This window comes from Melopsittacus undulatus, chromosome 2 (assembly GCF_012275295.1).
Source record: "Melopsittacus undulatus isolate bMelUnd1 chromosome 2, bMelUnd1.mat.Z, whole genome shotgun sequence".
Taxonomy (NCBI): domain Eukaryota; kingdom Metazoa; phylum Chordata; class Aves; order Psittaciformes; family Psittaculidae; genus Melopsittacus; species Melopsittacus undulatus.
The window spans coordinates 91,749,465-91,774,818 of NC_047528.1; the positions used below are offsets into that span (position 1 = coordinate 91,749,465).

The window sequence follows — 25,354 nt, forward strand, 5'->3', positions numbered from 1 at the left end:
AAAGTATTTGCCATTGAAGAGTTATCTGACCTGAAGAATATAAATTCTTTTTACCCTACATTACTATGAATAAGGGTTAAGCTGAAAATGTACAGTAGTTTCTTACCAAATTCGGTATTTGATAAGACTAGTTTATATTACTCATTATTTTAGTAAGTATTTTTCCGGTTGCATCTATAAATGCAATGCATGCTGAATGTTACAAAAATACTTCCCTACTATGTTTTTTTTCAATGCTGTTCTCACTTGTAAGCTCCTTAGCATACTTATCAGTGAAACACTTGGCACTGTAGTAAACATCACTGGCAACAAATCAAAAATAATGACTGTTTCAGAAGAAGGAAAAAATGAAACATGGTATTGAAAGCATAAATCTCAAGTACTCCAATAAACGATAAGTTATTCCTCTTGGTTTACCTTTAATTCTGCAGGATTCAGAATGCTCAACAATCGTGAAAAGGCTTGTTCAGCACTGTGACACCGCTGGTCCATCAAGGCTGTATAACCATCATGAACAAGAGTTTTAACCTCCTCTGGGAACATAGTTAAATCGACCTAGAACATTTAGGAAAATAGTAAGTCCAAAAGAAAACAGTTTTTCCCTTTTTCTTTATGCAAGCAAACTATATGCTAAAATCCCACAGACAACTGTTAAAATTCTGTACTTCCTATAGTTATATCACAGTGCCACTTTAAAGCAGAAAATCAGGTACATTTTTTTAAACTTTTAAATTCAGCTTCTAAAAACTTAAGATTTTCATGGACCTACTACTGCTAATCTCTTTAAAGTGTAGGTTTCATTCTAACTTTAGATCCTTTTTCTCTCCAGACAGTTTAAAGTTCAGTTTCAAACATCATTTTAGCCATTCTTATAGCTAAGAAAATCCCCTCAGACTTACATGTTTGGCACTTCTACACTCCATTTTGTGTACAAACATTTCTGTAAAACCTGAGAACCATTTCCTTCTGCCTACACTCTCCATCTAGGTTAATAGTTAATGCTAGAAGGTTTCAGAATGCATTATGTTATTAGCCCTTCACTACAGATACTTCCTGAAGTCTGCGGGAATTCCCAGTAGTGAGACTGTAAATCAAGACAAGCAGCTGCAGATTAGGTATGTCTATTCCTTTGATCTGTTGAAAAACTGAAATAAAATTAGCTTTGGGAAGCAGATCACTGTGCCAGGGTAGAAGTAATTTGACTATTCAAGAAGCTCTTTCAACACCTACTCCTGCAATCATAAACAAAATACAAAGAGTAATAAGGAAGCCCATCTGTGTAGTTTATGCCACTACCTCACTTTAGTATGAATTAATCTGCAGTATGAAGTAATCCCACTTTACAAGCTTTTTGCTAACTGCCCCTTCCCTCTCTCCATATGTTAACATTTGAGCTTTGGATTCTGAAGAAACCGTCATGGGCAGGGAAAAAATGGAAGAATGGGAAGGTTGGGAAGAACAGAACATAACAACATTAATGTGAACTGAATTAGGCTTTTGGCATACTAAATTTAATGTATGTTCGCAATGTATTTTCCTAAGCATCTATGAATTTTGATATTATTTTGTCTTCATCCTATCAATTGGTCAAAAAAGAACAAATGTAAGAAAATACCCATCATCTAATGACATATATAAACAAAAGGTTATATGTTGGCAGGGACAGTGGAAACTACAAATAGGTAAAGACCAAAATGCAGAAATGTGCAAATGAAAAAATGATTAAGACTTATTTTAGTGTCCTAGGACTACTGATACAAGTTAATGCTGTCAGACCATACAGTTACAGAACAAAACAAAATATAGTAATTCAAACTTAAATTATTATTGTTAAACTCCATGACATATGAAGCTGGTTAAAAAAAACCCTTATTTTCAATAATAATAATGCATTAGCCTTACAAAAATAGGTCTTTTAAAGGAAATAAGGGTCTTAATGCAGGTAGAACATGCACCTTCTCCTGAATCCAGTTTTGTCTTAAGATGCAATTAAATCAGAATAGAGATTTCTGATATGTACTGCCCCATATTAACAGAGAGGAAAAGATTAATTACATATGTCCCCATGATTTCATTTAAGAACTTTGGGATACCCATCATTCATTGCTGATGAGATCTGAGAAGGAAAATTCTCCATATATGAATTTTATAGTTTTAAACTGCCATTCAATGAAATGTCCCATGGTTATTTCCAAATGTACATATCAAACCCATGAAAACATATTTGGTCAAAACTTTGGGAGGGGTATTATAAATCCCTGAATGATTTTCAGCGATTTTTGTAGTTTCTATTACAAATTAAGCTACAAGAGAGCTATATTACTAACTCATGGTTTTAGGTAAATTATTCTATAACTATACTAATTTTTGTTACATTAATTTCCAGTGTGAGGTCTTACAGAGGGGACAGAGGAGAAGGAAAAAGACTACAAGCAACAAGACAGTATGAATCAGTGCAATCACATAATCTTTGTCTCCTGATAAAAGTCATGCTAAGCATGAAGTGTTAAATTTTTGAATGAATTGGGACTCTGGACAGTGTTACTAAAAGGTGACAAATCATTTACACTTAAGGTCATACAGTAATGAATTCCCTGTTACCTGTTGCATAGTACAGAAGAGTTTATCTTGAATGGCTTTAGATTCTATCTTCAAATCAAGGTGATCTCTACAAATAATAAGACAACAGCATCAAGAATCTGTACATGTACTGTATAGGTGATTTTATTTTCAAGAAACAGCAATTTCTGTGCTTTTATCAACCACATCACATTTGCCTACGTGCTAAAGGTGATTATGACACACTTTCACAATTGCTGTAAGTATTATAGCACTATCAAAGATTTTGATACTATTCATATAGTTCATGCATTTCTGGCTCAGGAATCACTAGGGCTTCAGGGAAGTAGCAGTCTTCTCCATAATTTTGTTTTCTTTTGTCTTCTCCATCTTATTCTCAGCTGAGTTGATCTTATGAAGGGCTGGGAGAGGTGACTAGAGAACTTCCCTATACTAATGGTAGCAGCATAAGAAGGTACTTAGGCCTCTTTCCCCTTCTCTACTCTTCCTAAGTACAAGATCTTTTAGTCCAGCTCAACGACCACTTAAAACATACGTAGCAGCTATGCTCAGCAGGGGCAGGGGGAGCAGAGAAGAGAGGAATAGAGCTGATCTTCCCAGCTCTTCCTTTTCACTACTGCAGCAGAAACACATGCACAACTAGAGAATAGGGAAAGTATAACAAAGAGGCAAAGTATTGCTTAATACTCTAAATCCTCATCCCTAAAATTGTTAGTCAATACTTAATGCTACTATAGTGCCTTTTGCAATATACATTCAGTTCCTTCTCACATTTGAAGCCATCAAACACTCATCATCTGAGATAAATTTTTTATAGTGTCAGTGGATTTCATAAATTTTTGGAAGCCAAGCAACCTGACAGTTACAGAAAAGGAGATAAGATTAAGATTGTAACCCACCAGGCACCTCACTTGTTGAGAAATAGCATGTTTTGTATATACCTAATAAAATTCCTGTGAGATAAGCGATTTTGTAGATGGTTCAGTTACTTTAAAGAGGATTTGCTCCCATGGTGAATTTTAACATTTTTTACCTCCCTCTTGAAGTGAAAGGAAAAGGAAAGCAGTGGCTACCCAGTCAAAGAGTGTAAATGATCTCTCCTGTGACAAAGTTTCAATTGTCTTAGCTACAGTGGTATTCAAAAAGGTATGGAAAAATCTAAAAGTATTGCACTGTAATAAATATAGATTAAGAGATGGTTGGTTTTGTGGTCACACTTAGATTAGGACTGGGAAGAATCAGGTTCAGCTCCCAGGTTTCCTAAAAGTTGGCCTCTTCTATATGAGAAACCTGTCTTAAAAAAATATCACTTAATGAAAATTTTCCTATTTTAATGTAAGAACTTATTCTGCTTTACTCCTCTGTTCTTAATTACCCTAAACACAACTAAAAACACTAGCTGAAGAAGCATACAAGCAAAAAGTTACACTCAAAGCTTAATTTATCTAATTTCACAGCTCAGGCTGAAACACTGAAAGCTTCAACCTCTGTGTGTCCTTGAGTAGCCAGTCATCATTTGCCTCACTCACAAGTAAGTCAACAGCAACAGTTCTTTACATCTTAACTATCTATTAGATGAGGGAATAAGTTTGCATATGAAATCACCTATAAATCCATCTATTTCCCCAAACTTTGTTTGCAGTATTTTGGCCCCAGTATCACCAGAAAAAAATATTTCTTTTGTTCAACTTTTAAGTGTTGTAATAGATGGAAGCATAAATTTTGTCTATAATGTCTATAATGCTTTTTATCTTGACTAATTTAATTTTGGCCCCAAACCATCAAACATATTCATTCACATTCACCATGTTCTACAGGTAGTATCCATGTACTTAAATTAGACATTTACATGGTTTAAGCAAAAATTCAAGTCTACAAACAATTTAAAGGCTCTTTAGAAGTTTTCTTCCAGTATTGAATTCTGAGACTGACTTACAATGCTTTCCTCACAGTCAAACCTCTTCTTCATAGTAAGCATGTGAAGTGCTTTAAAATTATTTGGTACACAGAGTAGAATTAGTACAAAGAGGCCTTGAAAATAAGATAGAGCTTGAGTTACGCTGTGATCTAAGTTTGAATGTAACAACTGGACCAATTTTCTTGGCTGCAAAGGAAGCACATTTTTTTTTACAGCTACAGTATGTGACTTGTTTTGTGGCAACAATTTTTAAACAGCAGTTACTAAAATTATGCTTTCATTTACTAAAATCAAATAATAAGTCAGGCTTTTTGTGAAAACTGGAATTTTGTCAACTTTAATCAGCTATCTTAACATGAACTATATCCTGAAGAGCATGTAAGCAACATAAACAAGACAACTAGCAAAGTCAAGCAGCAAGTCAAGTTGCATTAACACCTTTTTAAATAACTCAAAATAATAATTAAAAAATAAGCCATATTTCTTGCCTTATCTTTTCAGAGTCACCAGGTTTTGGCCTTCCTTTGTTTTGATGACTTTGGCCTGTAGTAAGAGAAAGTATTTCAAACTAAATTAACATCACCTAAAACAAAGGGGAAAAAATGCACTCAGAACTCACCATTTTGCTTTATATATAATAGATCTTAAACAGTCACAATATCATAAACTAGCACAAGCAAAAGGTGTTTCAAAAAGGCACCTCAGTGTTTTAAATTATAAAATTTCATATTATTTTTATTAAATAGTATAGGATTTTATTAATTCTACAAAGGGGAAAAGATACTTTAAATAAACAGAAGACTCTTAAAATTCTGTATGATATGATCTGACTCTACAACACTGTAACAACTATTAAAGTTGACTCCAATGTAAAGAAATCATATCTTATGTAAAACCACAGATCATATTATTCCTTGTTAGCTGATAACTAGAATTTTAAAAGGGGATAAGAGATCACTATAGATGTTGAAGTTTTACTACAGAAATCCTTCAGAGGCTTCAATAATACATCGCTAAAGGAGTTAAGTTTAATCCACATTAATCTTAGAAACATGACTCAGATCAAGATAAATGTCCCTGATTACAAAATAAAAATGTTCAGTATGCGGAAACAGTGAACAATGACAAGAAAGAATCTATCATGTGGCACTGATTCATTTCTAACTCTGTACCTCATTGCAAAACAAAAATGTTTTACTATGTGGAAATTCTGGATAAAGACAAGAAAGAATCTATCCTGATAATACTGATTCATTTCTAACTCTGAAACTTAACAAGAAACTTTACTAGTACACTTTACAACTTCAGCCATCTAACACTGTCCTTGATCAGTTACAGGGCTCTACAAGCTGAGTAAACAATTTGTTAGTAACAAGGAAGAAAACATTACTGTAAGTGGTCAAAACCAGGAAGCCATGCCATTAACTGCAAAATAACCTCTCAACTGTTTTCTGTGGGATTAAAACATAACATTAGGCATCTGAACATGCACATGCATACTCATGATGAAATTAAGAAGGTTTTAATTTTCAAGAATTTTATGTTAGAACTTTACAAGGCATTAACAAAATACACTTAAGGAAGAGCTGCCTTCCAGTAACCTGACAATTGAACAAGCAAGACAAAAAATCACATTTCTGGACTGTTAGGAAATCAACAGGCAGCTGACAAACACAGTTGCAGAGTATCACATGCTGCTGGTGTTCCTTATTACACAGGGTCAGTGGAAGTGATGCAGAGCAGTAGATTTTTTTTGCTAGTTAAACCTAATGGATTTTACAAGACTTATGCTGAATTACCATAAAATTATATTTGGAAAAAGGACTTATCCACTTTATATGTAAAGTTTTATAACTATCTATGCTTTAAAATATTTATTTCATGGTACTTAAGTATCTTATATAACTGGACATGAAATACTGAAAGACACTGATTTTTGAAAAATACAAATCTACCTATTTGAGTAACCTCACTGAAGCCAGCAGGATGTCTCATGTACACATTTCTCAAATTAAATCATACAATCATAGCATAGTTAAGGTTGGAAATGACCTTAAGATCATCTAGTTCCAACCCCCCTGCCATAGGCAGGGACCTCTCACACTAAACCATATCACCCAAGGCTTCATCCAACCTGGACTTGAACACTGCCAGGGATGGAGCATTCACTACCTCCCTGGGCAACCCATTCCAGTGCCTCACCCCCCAAACAGTAAAAAACTTCTTCCTTATATTCAATCTAAACTTCCCCTGTTTAAGTTTTAACCCATTACCCTTGTCGTGTCGCTACAGTCCCTCATGAACAGTCCAACCCCAGCATCCCTGTAGGCCCCCTTCAGATACTGGAAGGCTGCTATGAGGTCTCCATGCAGCCTTCTCTTCTCCATGCTGAACAGCCCCAACTTTCTCAGCCTGTCTTCATAGGGGAGGTGCTCCAGTCCCCTGATTGTCCTTGTTGCCCTCCTCATATGCATACATGTCAGAAGTAATAGTTAATTAAAAAGTACTTAATGACATAAAATTTAAATTAATCAGAACAAAAAAATCAAGCATCACAAAGACTGAATGTGTTCAGAACTGTTTCATGAACACTTCTTGAACCTGTCACACACACGTCTGGATGGTGTCTGCTGAAACAGTTCATACACATACAAAACTCCAAAGCTACAATAATAATAATCACAAATTCCTCATAATAGAGTCAATTACTGGTTGGAAAACAATAATTCTTTTGAAAGCCTGAAAACACTTCAAGCATATCATCATTTAACCATTTGGAGAGAGAGAGAGATATTACCTTTTCTTCATTATATAGGTTTCCTTCCCTTAAGGAACCGATCTATCACTCTAAACAAAATTTTAATTAAGATAAAGGAATATAAACCTTCCCTCCCACCATCAAAAGGAAGAATTTAATCAGCGTTATATTTTCATGGAATGATCTGAGTCTAAAAGCCATTCAACAAATATGATTTCAGAATAAATTCCTACAGAAACTACTCCTCCCATACACTACCCAACTGAAAAAGATACTACATTCAGGTTTTTTAAAAATACTTTAAAATAAAAGTAACAAGCAAATCCTGCTGAATTATGGCTAAAATACTTCAGCAGATATATTAATTCAACTGCAAACATGACACACTTACCCCACAAGCATTTTAAAATATTAGTAGAAGTAGCATTGCTTTTGCTAGACATTCCGACTAGTAATGAACAATAATGCTTAACAGAAATGTACACATGCTCAAAAAAATAGTACATGCAGACAAAAACTGAAATTAAAAAGGACAGTAACTTTAAGATAAGATACAGTGGCATACAGTTCCTCTACATTAGGTCTCCTGCAAGTCTCGAGCCTTTAAACAAAGGCGAAGAAAAAGAAAGTTATTCTTCCCCACCCACAGTACACTTCTGTCAGCGAGACATTCAGAGCCTAACTCCTCCTTTCATATCAAAGCAAATCAAATACTTTCTTCTACTGATGTAATTGTAGCAGGACACTCTGCCTGCATGGGGGTGAAACAGCTCAAATTTCACCCTACTTGTGAAGATTATCAGCGATGGAGGGAGGTCGCACTGGTTTTGGTGTTGAAGAATCCAAGACCAGGCAAATTGAACGGTCCCATGAAATTAAGTATCACAATTATATGAAACCAGATGTTTCCTGACAGAGGAACCAACAAGGATGTGAAACCAGGCGTTTCCTGACAGAGGAACCAATGAATGGTCACAAAAACTCATCTAAAGATAAATTCTGTTTTACTGAGCTGGAAAATCTAGCCTTGTAGAAAATGACTGACAGTTAATCACTTTCTACCACAACAGCTTAGTCCCACCTTTCAGCAACAGGGATTCTAAGCACACCCCTCCTAGCAAAATGTCAAAATGCCTCCCTTGAGTGGGGACACCCCTCAAGGGCACTTCTCCAGGCTGAGCAAGAGAGTTGCTCACAGTCACTGGTATGGGCAAGATCAATTTCTACTTAATGCTTAAACTAGCTTTAAAACTATTGATTTAAGGAACAGTGAGTCTAGTAAATGGTAGTTATAGTGAATTACAGTGAATAGTAATTCTTAAGAATTCATACTGTGTAGTAGCATAATGCATGAGAACCTAACTGAGAGCTGATCCCTGCTCATGACTGTGAGAAACATAACAAAGTATGTTTTTGATTAAGTGTATTTGTTAAAGTATGTATTTGTTATGGCCATTAGTTGGAAAGAGGCAGGAAAACATAAGCGTGCAGCTGTTCCACGACCTCCACATTTGACCACGCCAGGGTGCCTGGCCAATGCTCTCAGCACAGCCAACAGCAAGATCATGAGAATCTGCACAGCCACATGAGTAAACAATTACAGATCTGGCATAAAGTTGGATGTGTTTCTAAGGGTATAAAAGTAGGACCCTCTTGTAGCCAAATCTGAAGCAGCACCTACAGGTGGATGCACTGCACAGGAATTTTCCTAGTTACCCAAGATTCCCAGCATCACCTGCAATGGGGCTTCCAGGCTGAAGTGTGGGCCTGGATGATGAGGATTAGGTAGTAATTGGTGATGTATTTCTTTTGTATCACTGTTCTCTCTATGCAGTAATGATCTGATGCACTGCTAATTTTCCTCTGTACTATTCATATATTATCACTCTCTGATTCACTTTATTTTGCTTGTTCACTATATATATGTATGTATACACCCAGTTTGCTTTAGTGTGCTTATTTAATAAACTGTTATTTTTTTTACCACTAACGTGTGTTCATTTTGTAGAGTACCCTGCCTGTTCACAAAACAAGTACATATTCTGATTAAAGTTCTCTGGCCTAATCATATAATTATGAATTATCATTACCTATTTAAGCATTTGTTTTGCCTATGGATATATCAAGTTTGCCATCCTTAATCCTGCAGGACAAATTGGTATAAATGATTGATTACACATCTATAATCCCTTAGGTATAAAACCGCTGTCCAAGTCTGAGACTAAGACTGGATCCACCCACACCGAAGCTCAGCCCTGAGAAGGAGTTTAGATAACAAGGGGGTAATTTCCAAACCTTGTGACTGAAGAGCCTCCCTGACAACTTTGTCTGAAATATGTCAATCTCCCACTCTGTCTGCAATAGTAAGAGTGAGGGGCAGAGGAGGAGAAAGGAAGAATAGAAAAAAGAAAACTGGAATGAAGAGTTTTTTGAAATTACTACGTTCAATACAACATTTCAAAGTCCTCTGATCTCTTTAGCTTAGAAGAATTTTCAGTTCTCTCTGAACATTCAGCCTTTCATTATCCCTCTTCCCTCAAAAATTAGCTATCCTTCTGACATCCTGCCCCTTCACCAGTATCAGCAGTGCAGACAGACTGCCAGCACTCTGCTCCCCCACCAACAAGGGCAGCAGCACATTGCCCAAATTAGTCATGTAAAGTGTAATTCTCTCAAACCCCACTACTGTTAGTGGAACCAAAAGGGCACCACAACTCCTACGTGCATTGAAAAAGCCTTTGCATGATTTAGTCTTGCCGCCAGGTGTGCTATACACCAAGTGCCTCTAGCAGTCCACTGGAGTTGAGAGATTGCTTATAATCCTTTGTTTGCAATTGGAGATTGCACAGGTAGCTGTATGGGTGTGTTGATGCTGACCTTTATCACTGCCTCAGTAAAGCTTTGTTTTATAATGTGTCATCAAACTCCATTACTACTCAAACCACATCTTCTAGCTCAGGAAAACATCTGGATTCCCTTAGTTGTCACTTGCTTCAAACTCATTCAAAATTTCCTATGGCTTACATGCATCTCATATTCTGCTCCTTCACACCACTTTCATATAGCTCCTCTAAACTGATTTGTCTTCCAGAGCTTGACTTCCTTTTTCTAAACCCCTTCCATGATTTATGCTTTCTGCATTAAATTCCTTCAGCACTTCACAGTTTCTTTCCTTTTTTTTGTTATCCTACCACATAACATCTTTTCAACATGTTCGTTTTGACTCTTTTTTGCAACCTATCTCACATTTTACACCTCTCAATAAATCCTTTAATTCTTCAAGATGTTTGCATATGCTCAAAGTCCACAAGAGCAAAATCACTTCTCCTACTGCCCATTTTAAAGGAAGATCTTGTAATATATCTTCACTAGTTTCCTAAAATCAAACTTTGAAGTGCTCTGCACTTTGGCATCTATTCAACAAAGTATTTAAGTATGCAAAGTCCAAAGAACAGTATGGCTGGGCACTCAGAACTTCAGACTGTTGAATGGTCAGGACTAAAAGGACCCCATTGCCTTGGAGGTCACAACTTCAGAATACAGTGTAAGTGTGCAGCTGGTCCAGATTTGGCAGGAGTATTCCATACAAACATCATAAATAAGAGAAATTTTGGGATGATGGGGAAATATCTCACACTTTCTTGGTTACAGCAGGTTTAGCAAGGGATAAAAAGCCCCAGGGAAAATTCAGGAAAATATTTCACTTTGAAGATTAGAACTGCTTGCACTTCACTTTCACCACAGAAAAGTAACTCTGGCTCTGTGGGAGTTTTGGTGGGGGGTAAGTTCTCTCTAACAGAATTGTGTGGTGAGTTTGTGTTTTGTTGTTTCTTTGTTTTTTCTTTTAATTCATTAAAATAACCCAAGCATGAACAATAAGTCACACCAACTTCTACCTCTTAAAGTTGGTAGCTCAAAATTCTCTCTGACAAATATTTTATGGCCTCCTTCCTCTCTAACTATATGGACCTATATATGGAGCTTTTAGTAATCACAAATGAATTATGAATATTGAAACTACCTACTTCTCTTAAATTTAGATCCTTCTAGATCCCGTGTATCTGTCTCAGGAGAAAAAGCACTTCTAGCCTGTGACTCAGCATTCCACTTTTTACTTCCAGTTTCAATCCTGAATTAATCCATATAAAGTATATTCAAACTACAAAGGCATGAAAGAAATAACACAAATACAGGAGAGAAAATAGTATTAAAGTAATAGCATGCTAACAGGAAAAGAAATTAAACATAACAGCTTACCGTTGTGAAAATAATGAAACATTTTTGCTTATTAATAATGGCAACAGCAAAGACAGAACCAATTCAGACTTAATAAAGAGCAAAAACAAACTCACTTGGTGAAAACTCCAGAGACCAACCTTTGCTTTCTGTTCTTTGGATGTCAGTCACCTAATGACAAATACGATAGCTTGGTTTTACACAGATAACAAAAAGCAAACAGATACCACTCTAAATTTAAACAAAGAACTAAGATGCTAATGTTTAACCAAAGAAATCACAATGACAACATAGTATATTATGTCCCAAATTGAGAGATAAAGAAAAATAATTTCATTAATCAAAGTGCATTTGTACACTTACACTTTTTTTCCCAGATTAATATCAGTTTGCTATCTACTAGTGTGACGAACACTAGCCGTTTTTGCAGTAATATTCATCCTCAAGGAAGACAAATATACAGACTTACACTATGAAGATTTTCATAGCAGGAAAGCAGATAAAAGCTTTCACAAGACAGTCAGAAAACTTCAACCACTTCTTGTGAATTCTGTAAATAGCTTTCCTTCTTAAGAACTTGTAACTTTCATTTCCTATCCTTTTCCAGTGGACACTGGTTTCGTTTTCCCCACTAAGGAGTCATCTAGGTTTCTTGCTGCCCCACCCTCCTGTGAAACTTGAATGGTTTTTCCTCCTGTGCTAAATTGTGTTCACCTCACTAGCACATTGATTTTATTTATCATCCTGTTTTCTATATTAAATAGCTTACTTATAACACATTTTATAGGCCAAATTATAACAATTTATTAATTATCTTACAATAGTAATGCTACCAATAACCAGAAAGGGGCACAAATCTTATTAAGTGTTAAAGAGGTCTGTATGCAAACTGGAGGTTGACTATTCAATTTTTAATTCCATGCTGTTACAGCAGGACTGTCACAGTCTGCATGCATCTAGCAAAGCAAACCACTCAGGAAAATTTAAGCACAGGAATGGCTTATGGTCTTCCCATGATACTGACCATAAGACAGGCACTAAGACAACAACAGCTGGGGAATTCCAATGACATCCAGTAGTGAAACCCACTTAAAACAAGGTAAGCATCAACAAAATCCCCTAACTTCACACTTTTTTAGGGTGTGTGTTTGTTTTTTAAGGAATAAAAAAATATGTACTGATTTGGGCTGGGATAAAGTTATTTTCTGATAGCAGCTTGTATGGTACTGTGTTTTGGATCTGTCATTAAAAATGTTGATAATGGAGGGATGTTTCAGCTAATGCTAAATTGCTAATGATAATGCTAAAGTGCCTGCACTGTATCTTTCCTGTTTCAAATGCTGCACCTCCACCAGCAAGGAAAACGGGGGTACATGAGAAGTTGGGAGGGGAGACAGTCAGGATAGCTGACTCCACCTGACCAGAGGGATATCCCAGACTATATGAGCTCCTGTGCAGCAACAAAAGCTGGGGGAATAACCTTCTTATCTCACTTTGCTTGTGTATGCAGCTTTTGTTCTGTTTATTCAACTGTCTTTACCTCAACTGATAAAGATGAGTTTTCTTACTTTTACACTTAGAATTTTCCCCCCATCCTGCTAAGGGGAGTGAGCAAGCAGCTGTGTGGGAATGAGGTGCCTAACAGGGTTAAACCACAACAACACTGTACGCCGTTGCCCTTTCACCAGTAAAACATCCCAATAGGCAGAATTAGAGGTCTTTTTTTTTTTGATGGATTTCTTTGATTGTCCTTCACTAACATGGATCTTTAGTGTAATTATTTTTCAGAAACAAAAGTAATCCATGAACAGAAAATAAAGTTTGCTCTGTTAAGCTTCTGTGATGCACTAGACTCCTGATAGTTTGGTTCAGGCTCCAAAGGAAGAAAAGGACTAGGCTGTGAACAGGCCATGAACTTCTCTAGTTCTAACCTGTTGTTGAAAAGCCAAAGCAACAGGGTGACAGAGTGATGCGTATAAACTTGGAAACAGAATTAATGCATAAATAGAAGATGGTTCGTCCAAAACTAATTTGGTCAAGGAACATAGGATGCTGTGGGTACAAGGAGTCTTTTCTCCATCACATGTAATTTGACCACAAGCCAACCACTTTATTCCATATACATGAGTGAGCTTTTTTGTGCTCTCCCTCGTAAGTAGCTGGCAGCACAGCAGTGATGCCTCTCAAGGTTACTGCTTGTGCTTGAAAGATCCCTTAACAACTGCAGATCTTTGGTAAATGATTAATATTGCACATGACCCCATATCACAGGGCATTAAGTTCCTGTATGACAGAGACCAGCTCATTAAGGACACCTGAAAGAAATAGATGGACTACAGCTCTGATGGCATGTAGCAAAGTTTATTGCTCAAGCTTCTATATTTATACTTAAGTTAGATCCTGTTTACTCATTACAGGATCCTAGTCTAAGATTGATTACATCTACATTATAACTACGCGTGACAATTGTTATTTGATCTTGCATTATGTTCTTAATTATTCTTGTTCTCTGATCTTACCAGATGTACTGCACCATCTGTTCTTTTATTGTTGTTATAGAAACTGGTTTTTCTCCCTTAGGGAGGTTCAGGGAGAGGTCGAAACGCTCCCTTCCAGGAGCGTATTCGCCTTCATCTTACTAACCCTTTCAGGCCAGTTCAACTCCCTTCACCTGTACTGGTAGCTCTGAATTATTATTACATCCTCTGTGTAGTAGCATAATAGATTGAACCTTGCCATCAGACTTTGTTAAGCCTCACTCTTACAACATCTTGCCTCAATAAAACCACTGTTGCTGCTACTTTCGGCAGTGGTTCTTTAAGCAGTCTAAATCTCCCCTGTGACAGCTTCTCCTTCTGCTTAAAGCCTTCCTCACCATGTAAGTTAATAATCTCACAGAATATTTCCACTTGTGAACAGTCTTTTAAAATGAAAGAATGTATTAAAGAATTTCAAAGAGCTACTAAAATAACACAAGCCCATCTTGCATTTTAGAACTATACCACTCATTTCAAACACATAAGCCAAACGTATTCAAGAACTGTAAAATCCTAGTTTTAAATACAACCCAGTTAAGAATACTACTTAACCAGAATTTTTCCCATGCAAAAACAATTTGTTTACAGAGCACAATAATAACAGTCTATAACCAAGCAAATACATTAATATCGCATCATCAGTGCAAAACAATGCTCCAATATAATCCATAGACAGGGCTTTTGCTAACTTTGGTTAAAGCAGCTTGCACTGAACCCCATAACATCAGTACACATTAACTGAATCCTCCCCTAAAGCCAGTGGAAAACCCACATTTGAATGACATTGATAGGTAGGACTGGACAGTCTATTAAATCAAACATGAATTCAAGTCTTACTTTCAATAAGCCCAAAGAGACCTCTTTCCTCCTTTTAACATACATCCTCCACCTTCTCATTCAAGCAATCACCTCCCACCTCCTTTCAAATCCAAAGTTCTGAACACAGATTTGGTATTTAAATATTACAGGAAAAGTGCACTTGGCTGAGAATGCAATTATTAAAAGACAGTGGCTGCAAAATTTTAGCCACACCATTAAACAACACATTCCAGGACGATGAAAACCAACATACAGTCTTGCAATACCAGGTATAGCTAACTTACCTTAATATCATGGCTTTGATGACAATAATGATCTTTAGCATCAGATTCTGTTCTTTTTCTGTATTTTTCTGTTTCCTTTTGTTCTTGAGAGATTATTAAATGGAATTCTGAAGAACTGTAGTCTCTGATATGCAAAAAGAGAGAACCTGAGGTCTTTCAATGTTGATGTCTTTTCCCCATATTCAGGACACATACCACACATGTATAATGAAAAAAAACCAAAAACATATATAAGCCTGACAATCACACAAGTGTAATGGCATAAACATATTTAAAGGATTTGATCAAACAGACATTTTTTATACCTTCAAATTGCACAGTCCAAAGCTATGCAAAATTTAACATCAAAAAAAAGCACACCATTTTCTAGAAAAGGCACAGGAACTGAATTACTGCACTTTCTTAAAAAATAAATAAATAATTTGGGTAACTAATGAAAAGTCTTGCCCAAAGCCACATTTTATTTGTGCAATATAGAAAGGAAACAAAATTAACCTCCCGCAGAATTTTCAGGTTTACAAAAAGCTGTTTAGTAGCTTGCTTAGTGTACTGTTTTTTGAATGACAGACAGCTCATCACTACAAGTAGACCAATAAAAATTAAGATCTTTCAGACAAATGTTTAATACAAAAGTTGCAGCATATATGGTAACCTAGCTGAACCTGTGAATATGTAATCTCTCTTACTCTCTTCTTTCTGGGCAAGGCAAAATCACAGATGTGGCAAAACGAAGTTCCTATAAACTAGGATACACATTCATTTGTACCATTGCCAAAATCCATTTGCTAGCATTCAGTTCCTCAAGTCAGCTTATCCCAGCAAACTTCATATAGCAAAGATAACACAAAAAAGTGGCCATGACTGCCCTGACATTTTCACGCACCAAATTTCCCCAACAGTGAAGTACTTCAAGTTGGCAGGACAAAGATCTACACAATAACGTAACGGGAGAAGGATTTCTTACACGGACATGTAGTGATAAAACAAGGGGAAGTGGCTTTAAACAGAAAGAGGGGAGATTTAGATTAGATATTAGGAAAAAATCTTCACTATGAGGGTAGTGAGGCAATGGAACAGGCTGCCCCGAGAAGCTGTGGATGCCCCATCCCCGGAAGTGGTCAGGGCCAGTCTAAGTTGAAGGTGTCCCTGCCCATGGCAGAGGTTTGGAACCAGATGATCATTAAGGTCTCTTCCTACCCAAACCTTTCTATGATTCTGTGATTTCCTCCACTTGTAAAACTTAACCCTGAAGGAAACCACTTGAAAGTGGAACACATTTCAAGACAGTTTATTTAGTTCCCAGAAGTCCTCCTTACTCCTAGGCTACACTATGGTTGCATTTCTGGTAAGTTTATTCTTTCCATCTTTATTCACTCATAAATAACAAAATTTAAGCAATGTGTATGCTACATATAACTTATACTAAGAATTGCTAATTTTGAAAAAGGAAACTTGGCAATTGCTTACTTTTTCTCAACGAGTGACTTCTTTGACTTCCGTTTATGTTGTTTAATAGCTATAGAAAATTATATAGGAAGGAAAAAAAAAATTAGCTAGTTTCAAAGGAAAGTTACCAATGAAGGAATTGTGCTATGTTTAAGGTAGATCTCGAAATCAGTAAAGGTTACCATTGATTTCTTCTAATGTCTTCTTTAACTTCTCATTTTGTTGCATAAGATCCTTAAGTCCACCAAGAACATTCTTGCATAGATCCTGAGCCCTCTCATTGGCTTTCAAAGCCAGTTCGTGTTCCCCCATCAATGACAGTGCCTTACAGAAGTGGTAGTGACCCTACACGGACATAAGTTTGAATTTCAAGCATTCTTTCACACAAGTAAGAAAAAAGTTTCTATCCAAACCAGCTGCAACAGACAAAGTAAAATTTTATATACTCAGAATTTACCTACTCCATCTATTTCAGGTCATATGATGAATAATCAATTTTCAACTACTCAGAACTCTGAAACAGAAAGAGAATTGTCTGGAAGCAGCATCTAGCCTCTGGCTTTGGAAAAGAGCAAGTTTGATTTTTCCCCTAATCTCAACTACTACTTTGCAATTCTGTAACTATCCCTTTATTTACTCTTTTTCAGGCCTAGAATATTGGGAAATACATGCTCCTCATTAACCAGGATTTTTTTTATTGTAAGGACTACATATATGCATTGTGATAACATAGCTACTCACAACAATGTATTCTTCTTTACAGATGCAGAACACCATGTAACAACACTTACAAGCATGTCAGAACAATATTTTTAATATAAAAATACAACAAACTATGTACTTGGCTGACTGAAGCAGAATTCTTAGTCCACAATATACTGTGCTTGTTCTACTGCCCTTTAAATTTACTGTGTTGAACGCAGATGAGAACATGTCACATCTATCTGGGTCAAACCTGTAACTGAGATTCCAGGTTCTTGTAGTAGTTTACAGTACCAACAAAAGAAAATTTTGAAATGTATATGAAACTAACCTTTGGCCAATTAGGCTTCAAGACTATGGCTCTTTTTCCATCAGCAAGGGCTCTCCTTAGAGAAGAGACAGAAAAAGAAGAGGTATTTATTACTTAAACTTTAGAGAAACCTACAGACCAGATGTACAAGACACTATAAAAACACAAGTGAATAGAAGAGTTCATTCACCTGTGTGAAGGCATGGCCAGATGGATTAAAATGTTACAGTCTAAATATTTTCACTCATCAGTTATTTATTCCCTCCTCCTGCCAACTCGGTTTTCCAGCACTTCTGCGTATGTACCCCACACACACACCTTAGCTGGTGTATAACAAAATGTTCCTTTAAAGCAATGCCTTATTAAAAACCCTGAACACCAAACCTAAATATTTTGACAAAAATCATATTAGAGAGTAGTTATATAATCACAGCCAGAGTGCAAATATTAACTGCTGAGGACTGAAAAACAGTAACCTCCAAGACTCCTGACAACTAAAGCCTGAAAAACATGCTTGACTCTGACTTTTTATATACAAGGTGTCGTGGAATAACTATAATTACAATTCTGATCAGAAGAGAAGCAGACTACCCCTATGGCTACAGGAGAGAACACAAAGCACCAGAAATTACCTCTGCTGCTATCAATGCTGTCCCCAGTGGGCAGTTGAAGGATTTATATACCTTTGGGATGCACCACTCACTCCTCACTGAACTACAGCTATGTGTCAGATAAGCAGGATGTAGTAAATTACAACAAAGAATGGTCACATACAGATTACTTCAGAGGATGAACTTTACAAATCACCTCACACTCCTTTGATTGCTGGGTCATGTTGACTCATTGAGGCCTTTACAAGATGTCTGCAGTGAGACCTAACTGCAAAAGCTTGAGGCTTTAACTATTTTACCTCCACAAAGGGGAGGAAGATGGGAAAAAAAATCAAACAACTCACACGCATTTCACACAAACGTCTCCATAAATTTCCTAGTCACTACCTCTGGTTTTCATAACCACTATAGCAGGAAGGCTTGTACACAGGGATCTGAAGGAGGACAATGATATGTAATGAAAGCTGGATGCTAAGGAAAGGCCTGAAAGAGACAATAATTCTAAGACAAGGCAGTAATGGCAGAATTTAGAAACATAGCAATACATTTAAAAAAATTAGTAAGAAATAAAAAACCGCAATAGAACTAGTGATTAAAGTGGGAGAAATTGCACCATATTCATACTGCAAGGGATACAAACAAAAGGAAAAAAGTGCATGAGTAAGAGACAGTAGGGTACAGAACCTCAAGATAGCAAGGGATTATGAAAGCAGTTGAAAAGATTAAAAAAACCTGAAGCATTTGACTTGGTCTCTAGTGTATGCTGTTCTGCTTTGGTTTTACCCACCCAGTCTTTCCTCTAGTGCCACCTTTCCACAGTTTGGCGCAGTGCTAGGACAGCTGCTCCGGTGAAGCACTGTCAAAACACCACGACATGAGGCCAAGCTGCAGGGAAAGGCCCTGTCCCATAGCAAAGTCTGTGAGGGAACATGATCACTGCCTCTTGTGAGGCTCTGAAAATGGGAGGAATGCACACACCTTGGAAAAAGCTTCCAATGCTCCAGCAGATGATCCGGAGAACACCGTTAACTGCCTAGTTCCATAGAACGGTATTGCCACCTCTGACAACAGGATCTAAGCTACTGAGTTTGCGAAAACCTCAGGACTGAGGCTTCTTGGTCTTGCTCAGTCTCAACTGCAGTTTCACCTGCCTGCAGCTTTCTTTTACTTAAGCATGGCATCAACTTCTCTAATTGAGCAGGTGTGTACAATTAATTTGAGCTACTTGTTCACCAACTATAGATTTAGCTGGAGTAAGTGCTTGTAACTGCTACCTATACAAAATGAGGTATTTATGATTTCAGAAGAATGATGTCCTGTAAAGAAATACAACTCTGGTATGACAGCAGAGGCCTTGAGAAGTGGAGACACAGCATGCAATAAAAGAGTATAGGCAGGAGATGACAAGAAATGGGGCACAATCAACAATTCACCAATGGTCAGTTAAAGACATGCCAAATCTGGACAAATATGACTTTAAGGGTAACAAAAAGTAATATCCATAAAAAGTATTATGTGTAGTAAACTCAGATCTAACAGGGTGCCACAGACCAACAAAGACAGAGCAAAGGTATAATAGCACATTAGTAAATGTAAAAGTGAACCCAAGTGGATCCTAGAGTGAGGAAGAAGAAACTATCTGCAGGAACATCACATTTCTCATGGAAATGGGCTCTGTTCACCTACAGATTTCTAACCCCACTGTTACAGCAATGGAACTGCCAACTTTGGTACCCATCCAGAGGAGCAATGGAAGAGGTGAAAATAACAGTAGGAAAATGGGCAAAAACTTACATACCAATTTTAATTACATACCAATTTTAATTACATTGATATTTTTCTTTTTATTTCAACAATTAGATAAGGGCTAATAAAAAAATCAGACTTCAAGACTTCAATTAGACTTAAGACTTCAATTATACTAGCAATAAATTCTTAGTTTGGCTTTACATAAAAGGTATACATCCACCTTGCCCATAAACATGATTTTTAGATTAACAACTGGCTTAAGGAAAATAACCCACATACTCACAATGATCTCTTCTTCAAGAGGTTTAATAAAAATCACAATTCTCGTACTGAGATTTGTTTTTCGTGTTGTATAAGCCACACACACACAATTTTTAAGTGGTATTACATAGTGCCAGAAGACACATCTAATATTGCTCGTTTTTCTTAATGTCAGTTTTCTGAGGTAATAACATCACAATTATTATATACTTATGTTTTAAGAATATTATTTCCCTAAGTATATTGACAGTTTTTAACTGTAGGATCACATTTCAGGTTACAAACAAGGGATTACTTACTTGTACTGCCGTGTGAGAATTAAACAAAGAGCTCGGTTTCCATACAGAAGATGGTTTGCAGGACTTAAGAAAGAAAATTATGAAGAGTTAGTAATGTATGTTACTATTGAAAATCTTAAGGAGAAAATAAAGTAGGCTTTCACAATAACTGTCTGCAAGCAGTCTAGCATCAATTATTTACAAGCTTCCTTGAATACCCCCATTGATTTACAAGTCAATGAGAATATTAGTTTCAATTATGTAATAATTCACAATATTTGGTCCCATTAATGTGACTTCCAACCAATTCAAGTCACTTTCAGACTACTTTAAAGAAAAAAAATAAAAATAAAAAAAAATAAAAAAAGGGGAGGAGAGAGGAGGAAAAGAGCAAAAAAAAAAAAAGAGCATGAAGCACAGAACACGGAAAAACCAGCTTGACTGCCCGCTGTGCAAACTAAGCAGTTGCTCTGAAGAGTTAAAGAATCATCCACAATGTACCTAATGGAGAATGAAAGCAGGGAACCAGTAAATGTAATCCAGCAACAACCAGAAAGAAGACCAGGGGAACATCCAGCTAGTTAGGGATGGGATGTCAATTCACACTGGGAGAATGAGAAAGGGAAGACTGTGCACAGAGCAGATGAAGAAGGATCCCCTAGCGGCTAGACATCCCTTCACTTTCCAGGAAGGTCTTAAGGACAAAGAACAATTCTTAACAAATAGCTGTAACAATAGTTGAGCTCTACAGCTCCTGAAAACCACGAAACCTCCTTTCCTCTTTCCAAACCATTGGATTTCCTTTGCTCTTCCACTGAATTCTGTTCATCCCTTCCCCTCATCAGCTACCCTGTGCAAAGCTGCCTTAGCCTGCTCCAAGATCCTGGATACAGTCACTTGACTGAAGTCAGCCAACCCAGCTTTTCAAGGAGGCTGAAATCAGCTTCAATTTGGGATTGAAATGTATCCTACTATGTGACAAAATCCGAAGCAAGGATCAGCAAATGCTAACCCTTTCAACTGCACAATTATAGAGCTACAGACTTCAAAATGAAAAAAAAAGTCTCCACAATCAAATTTTATGAAAGGTGGGACTTTATAAATTTCACCATATTTCACAGACATAAGGACTTGTAAAAGCAGCATTTGCACAACTACAATACAAGCAGTGATATACTCCAAGCCTGTATTCTGTAACTACTTGACATTCTACACAGACTATAGGAAATGGGCAAATGCACTATATGCACGAGACAAATTCTCATTTAACCTTTTTAAAGAAAGTCTCCCTGCCAATTTACAGAGCCCAGGAAAGTCTCCAAAGCTGTTCAGCAAACGACTTCTGAGAAGAAATTAAAAAAGACTTACAAAAGGAAATTAAGTCTTTTGCATACACAGGTGCCAAGACTACACTTAAAAATACCTATTTGTTCTCATTTACTTGTTCTGTGTCATAGCTGAGATGCTAAACATTTTCAAGATTTGGTCATACTGTTCTGCTGGAAGAGTATTCAAGAAGGATGATGCCAACAGCAGCTGTTCACACTAGATAACTTATTTCCTTTCTTGGGTTTACTATACTTACTGTTAGTCCTCTTAAATCAGCTTTAAGAGGACTTTCGGGGCAGTACAAGTGCAAACAATCATTAGTAACAAGAAATAAAATAGAACAAAAATGGTGTTAAATACCTAATTATTTAAAAAAAACCCAAACTTTAAAATTTGGCCTCCAAGTGGCTCATGCAAAACTATACAAAAAACAGGATAAGCTGAATACATATTACATAACAAAATCTAGTTAACCAGTTAGTTAATTCTTACCAAAACTCTATGGCTTTAGTATATGACATTATAGCACAATCAAAGTTTCCTTGGGAAAACTCCTCATTTCCCTTCTGTTTCATAGATTCACTGCTCTGTGAAATCAAGAAAAAACAATTCAGTAACCATTGCAACCAAATTCATCTGCAATGAGAAGAAAACTGACAAAGAAGCACCTCAGGTTTTATACTTATAGAAACAGAATGTTATGTATATGCTATTAGTTGTAATTTAATACTTTCAATTCACTGCAACTAATAAGCTTAAAAGTGCATGAATGAAAATTTTTGAAGACAAGAATACAATGAACAATAATTAAAAAGCAGGACTAATTCAAAAGCTCTCCTGAGTTCCATAGTATAGTCATCATCAAAAGTGAGAATGTGTCAAATAGGAAAGTAGGGAGAATACAGCACAGCGCATACAGTTCCTTACTTGGTGCCTTTCAGTGCAGCTCCTGAGCTATGTAATTGTAACAAGGAAGACAGGAATTAACAAGACTTCCATAGAAAGAACCCCTACACATCTACACTAAAGGAACACATGGCAAAGAATTTGAGAGCATCTTATTTCTGTATTAAAAGGATCAAGTTGAAAATCTTCTACCAACGTTAACTGCATTTCCTTGAGCTTTTTGGGGGTTGAGGAAAGGAACACTTTCCAATGTATACTGGCAATATGAGCAATTTGTTGTTTATTAGGAGAGGATGTCTCAAGGTAACTATTTATTTCAGGACAATTACTTACTGTCATCTTGAATCATCTGGTCATTTTCATAATCATTAAAAACCCTCAAAAGGTAACAACAGAAAGTGAAAAGCATAAACACATTCTGATATCTTCTCTCACCTTCCTACAGTTTTCACAGGCCATAGCTTTAAATTCTTCAACTAAATTACAATCTTCCCGAGCAACTTTAATAATATAATCTTTGCCTGGAGACAAAATTCAGAGAAATACAGTGGGTGAAGAAGTCACCAACGACAAGAAGTAGTGTTTATCTGCTGCTGCTAAGAATCACACTGTTTTCTGAATGGAAGCAAAATTTGACATACCAACTAAGTAACAGAAACAAATTAAACCACAGAAACATTCAAAAGAAAAACATTTATTTATTATTGGGCAAGTCCAAAATAACTGGCTACAGACTGTAAAATGTTTAAGTACTTGTCTAGTTTCAAGCAACCAAGTGAAACTTTACTGTATTTTAAAGAATTTGCATTTTAAAGATCTGTAAAGATTTTTATTGTAAAGAATTTGTACTTCGGTTCTTAACTATAAAAAGATTCTTCTCCTCACATGTAAGTTCAATTTCTACTACACTGTTACTGCAACAACTGAGTTAGAATGCACATATGCAAAAATAAGGGAATAGAAGCCACTAAACATGTGTCAAATACAGCAGCTTGGAGCTTTTTGTAATTTCAGCAGAAGTTCTAGTGCTAATATCTCAGGGTAACTTCAGTGAGCTACATAAGCTTATTTTTTAAATATGACTAACCTCTTAATTAGTATTTTGACAAAAACCTCTGCCAAACATTTAACAGAAAGACCCAAATAGTATTTCAGGCAACTTTCAACTTAACCTCAAGTTATAACAACACAGGGCGCACGTACAGGCCACAAGCAACAACAATGTGCAAAAATGTTCTGTTCAGAAAGAACATGTGCACCATAAATATGACCCACATATAGAAATTCAAGGAAGAATTGACAAAAAACAAGGAAAAAAATCCACACCACCACTATTTTCCCAGTCACTTTTTAAGTTGCTCCCAGAGTAATGAAATACATGCAAACATTCACTACTTCATAATTACAACACCAGTGACTTTCCCCACCACTGTTTCCCCAAAAGTGTTCATACTTACATTGACCAAAGAAAACTCCGAGATACACTGAACCAAAAGCACCGAGTTTTTCTAGCCTCTGCAGAATACTGAGATCACCTGTGAATCTGACCCAATCAAGTCCGTGCCCAAAATCAAAGACACCCTATTTCAATTGAAGGAAAATAAAGGAAAAAAAATAATTCTATACAAAGCAAAGTCTTAAAACAAAAACACCACCACACAAAACAGTAGTTCACTGACATTATAGTGGAAGCATTCCATGTAACTATAACAAACAATACTACTGTAACACACTATGCACTTGTTAATGATTTGTTAGCCTTTGAAACAGACAACAGCTCACAAACACAAATATCTGGATAACACAAGCATAGCATAATAGAACATATTCACAAAACTAAAAGTCATTCTTTCAACAGGAGACAGGGAAGCCACTCAATTTACAGAATTTGGTTTAGAAACTTCTTTTCAGTGACTGCACACAAAATTGCTTCAGTGGGAAGTGAGAAGCCTGATCAAAAAAAGCTAAATTCTCCAGGTTGTTAGACACAGGCAGGGCTAAGACTCAACTCTGTAAATCGTTACTTCCTTTCTATTAAAACTGTATTTAATTGTTGGAGCTACAGAGCTTTAACTGCAGGAGAAGGATTGAGTGAAGAATGTCCATTGCCTGGGATATTCCCACATTACCTGAGCTGACAGATTTTGAAAAATAATGTAAAAACCCACATGACTAAGACAAATTATCACTAAACATATAGGAACCGGGTGATCCAGCAGTAACATACAGTTGTACCTATTCTCCCATTGCAACTATCAGCTATGATACTGCCTTCCAATTTCAATGTTTTTAATGTAGCTTTTGCAGTTAACTTACAGCAGACAGCAGAAACTAGAAAGTGGGAAGAAAATGACAAACACAGGGAAACTAAGAACATTCACTGTCCAAAGTTTACAAGCTGAAAAATGCAATGACTATAGGTCTACTATGCACCAAATTTGGCAATGGCAATGGATTAACAGGTTTCCAAATCACACTCTTGCTCTTGCCTTTCACAGTCCTTCAGATTGAATCTGTATCACTATTTGATAATCTCATAAAAGATTTCCAACCCATTCCCAAAGAGGAGAACTTCTGTATCATTTCAGTGGTCCCCCACTTGTAATGCTGTAGCCCCATCATACAGCACT

At 36.5% G+C, this 25,354-nt stretch overlaps 1 protein-coding gene across 2 annotated transcripts in view; it reads right to left on the reverse strand.

Moving 5' to 3' along the window:
- Positions 1-25,354, reverse strand: part of TTC3 (tetratricopeptide repeat domain 3) — a 68,479-nt gene that overhangs the window by 34,606 nt on the left and 8,519 nt on the right. For both annotated transcript variants that reach the window (XM_034060053.1, XM_031051322.2), the window contains exons 7-18: positions 24,182-24,305; positions 23,160-23,245; positions 22,311-22,405; positions 20,511-20,573; positions 17,612-17,666; positions 16,761-16,923; positions 16,600-16,648; positions 15,133-15,256; positions 11,609-11,663; positions 4,987-5,041; positions 2,602-2,668; positions 418-555 (exon numbers count right to left, since the gene is read on the reverse strand). In XM_034060053.1, coding sequence (XP_033915944.1) covers positions 418-555; positions 2,602-2,668; positions 4,987-5,041; positions 11,609-11,663; positions 15,133-15,256; positions 16,600-16,648; positions 16,761-16,923; positions 17,612-17,666; positions 20,511-20,573; positions 22,311-22,405; positions 23,160-23,245; positions 24,182-24,305 — 1,074 coding nt within the window. The remainder of the gene's footprint in view (positions 1-417; positions 556-2,601; positions 2,669-4,986; positions 5,042-11,608; positions 11,664-15,132; positions 15,257-16,599; positions 16,649-16,760; positions 16,924-17,611; positions 17,667-20,510; positions 20,574-22,310; positions 22,406-23,159; positions 23,246-24,181; positions 24,306-25,354) is intronic.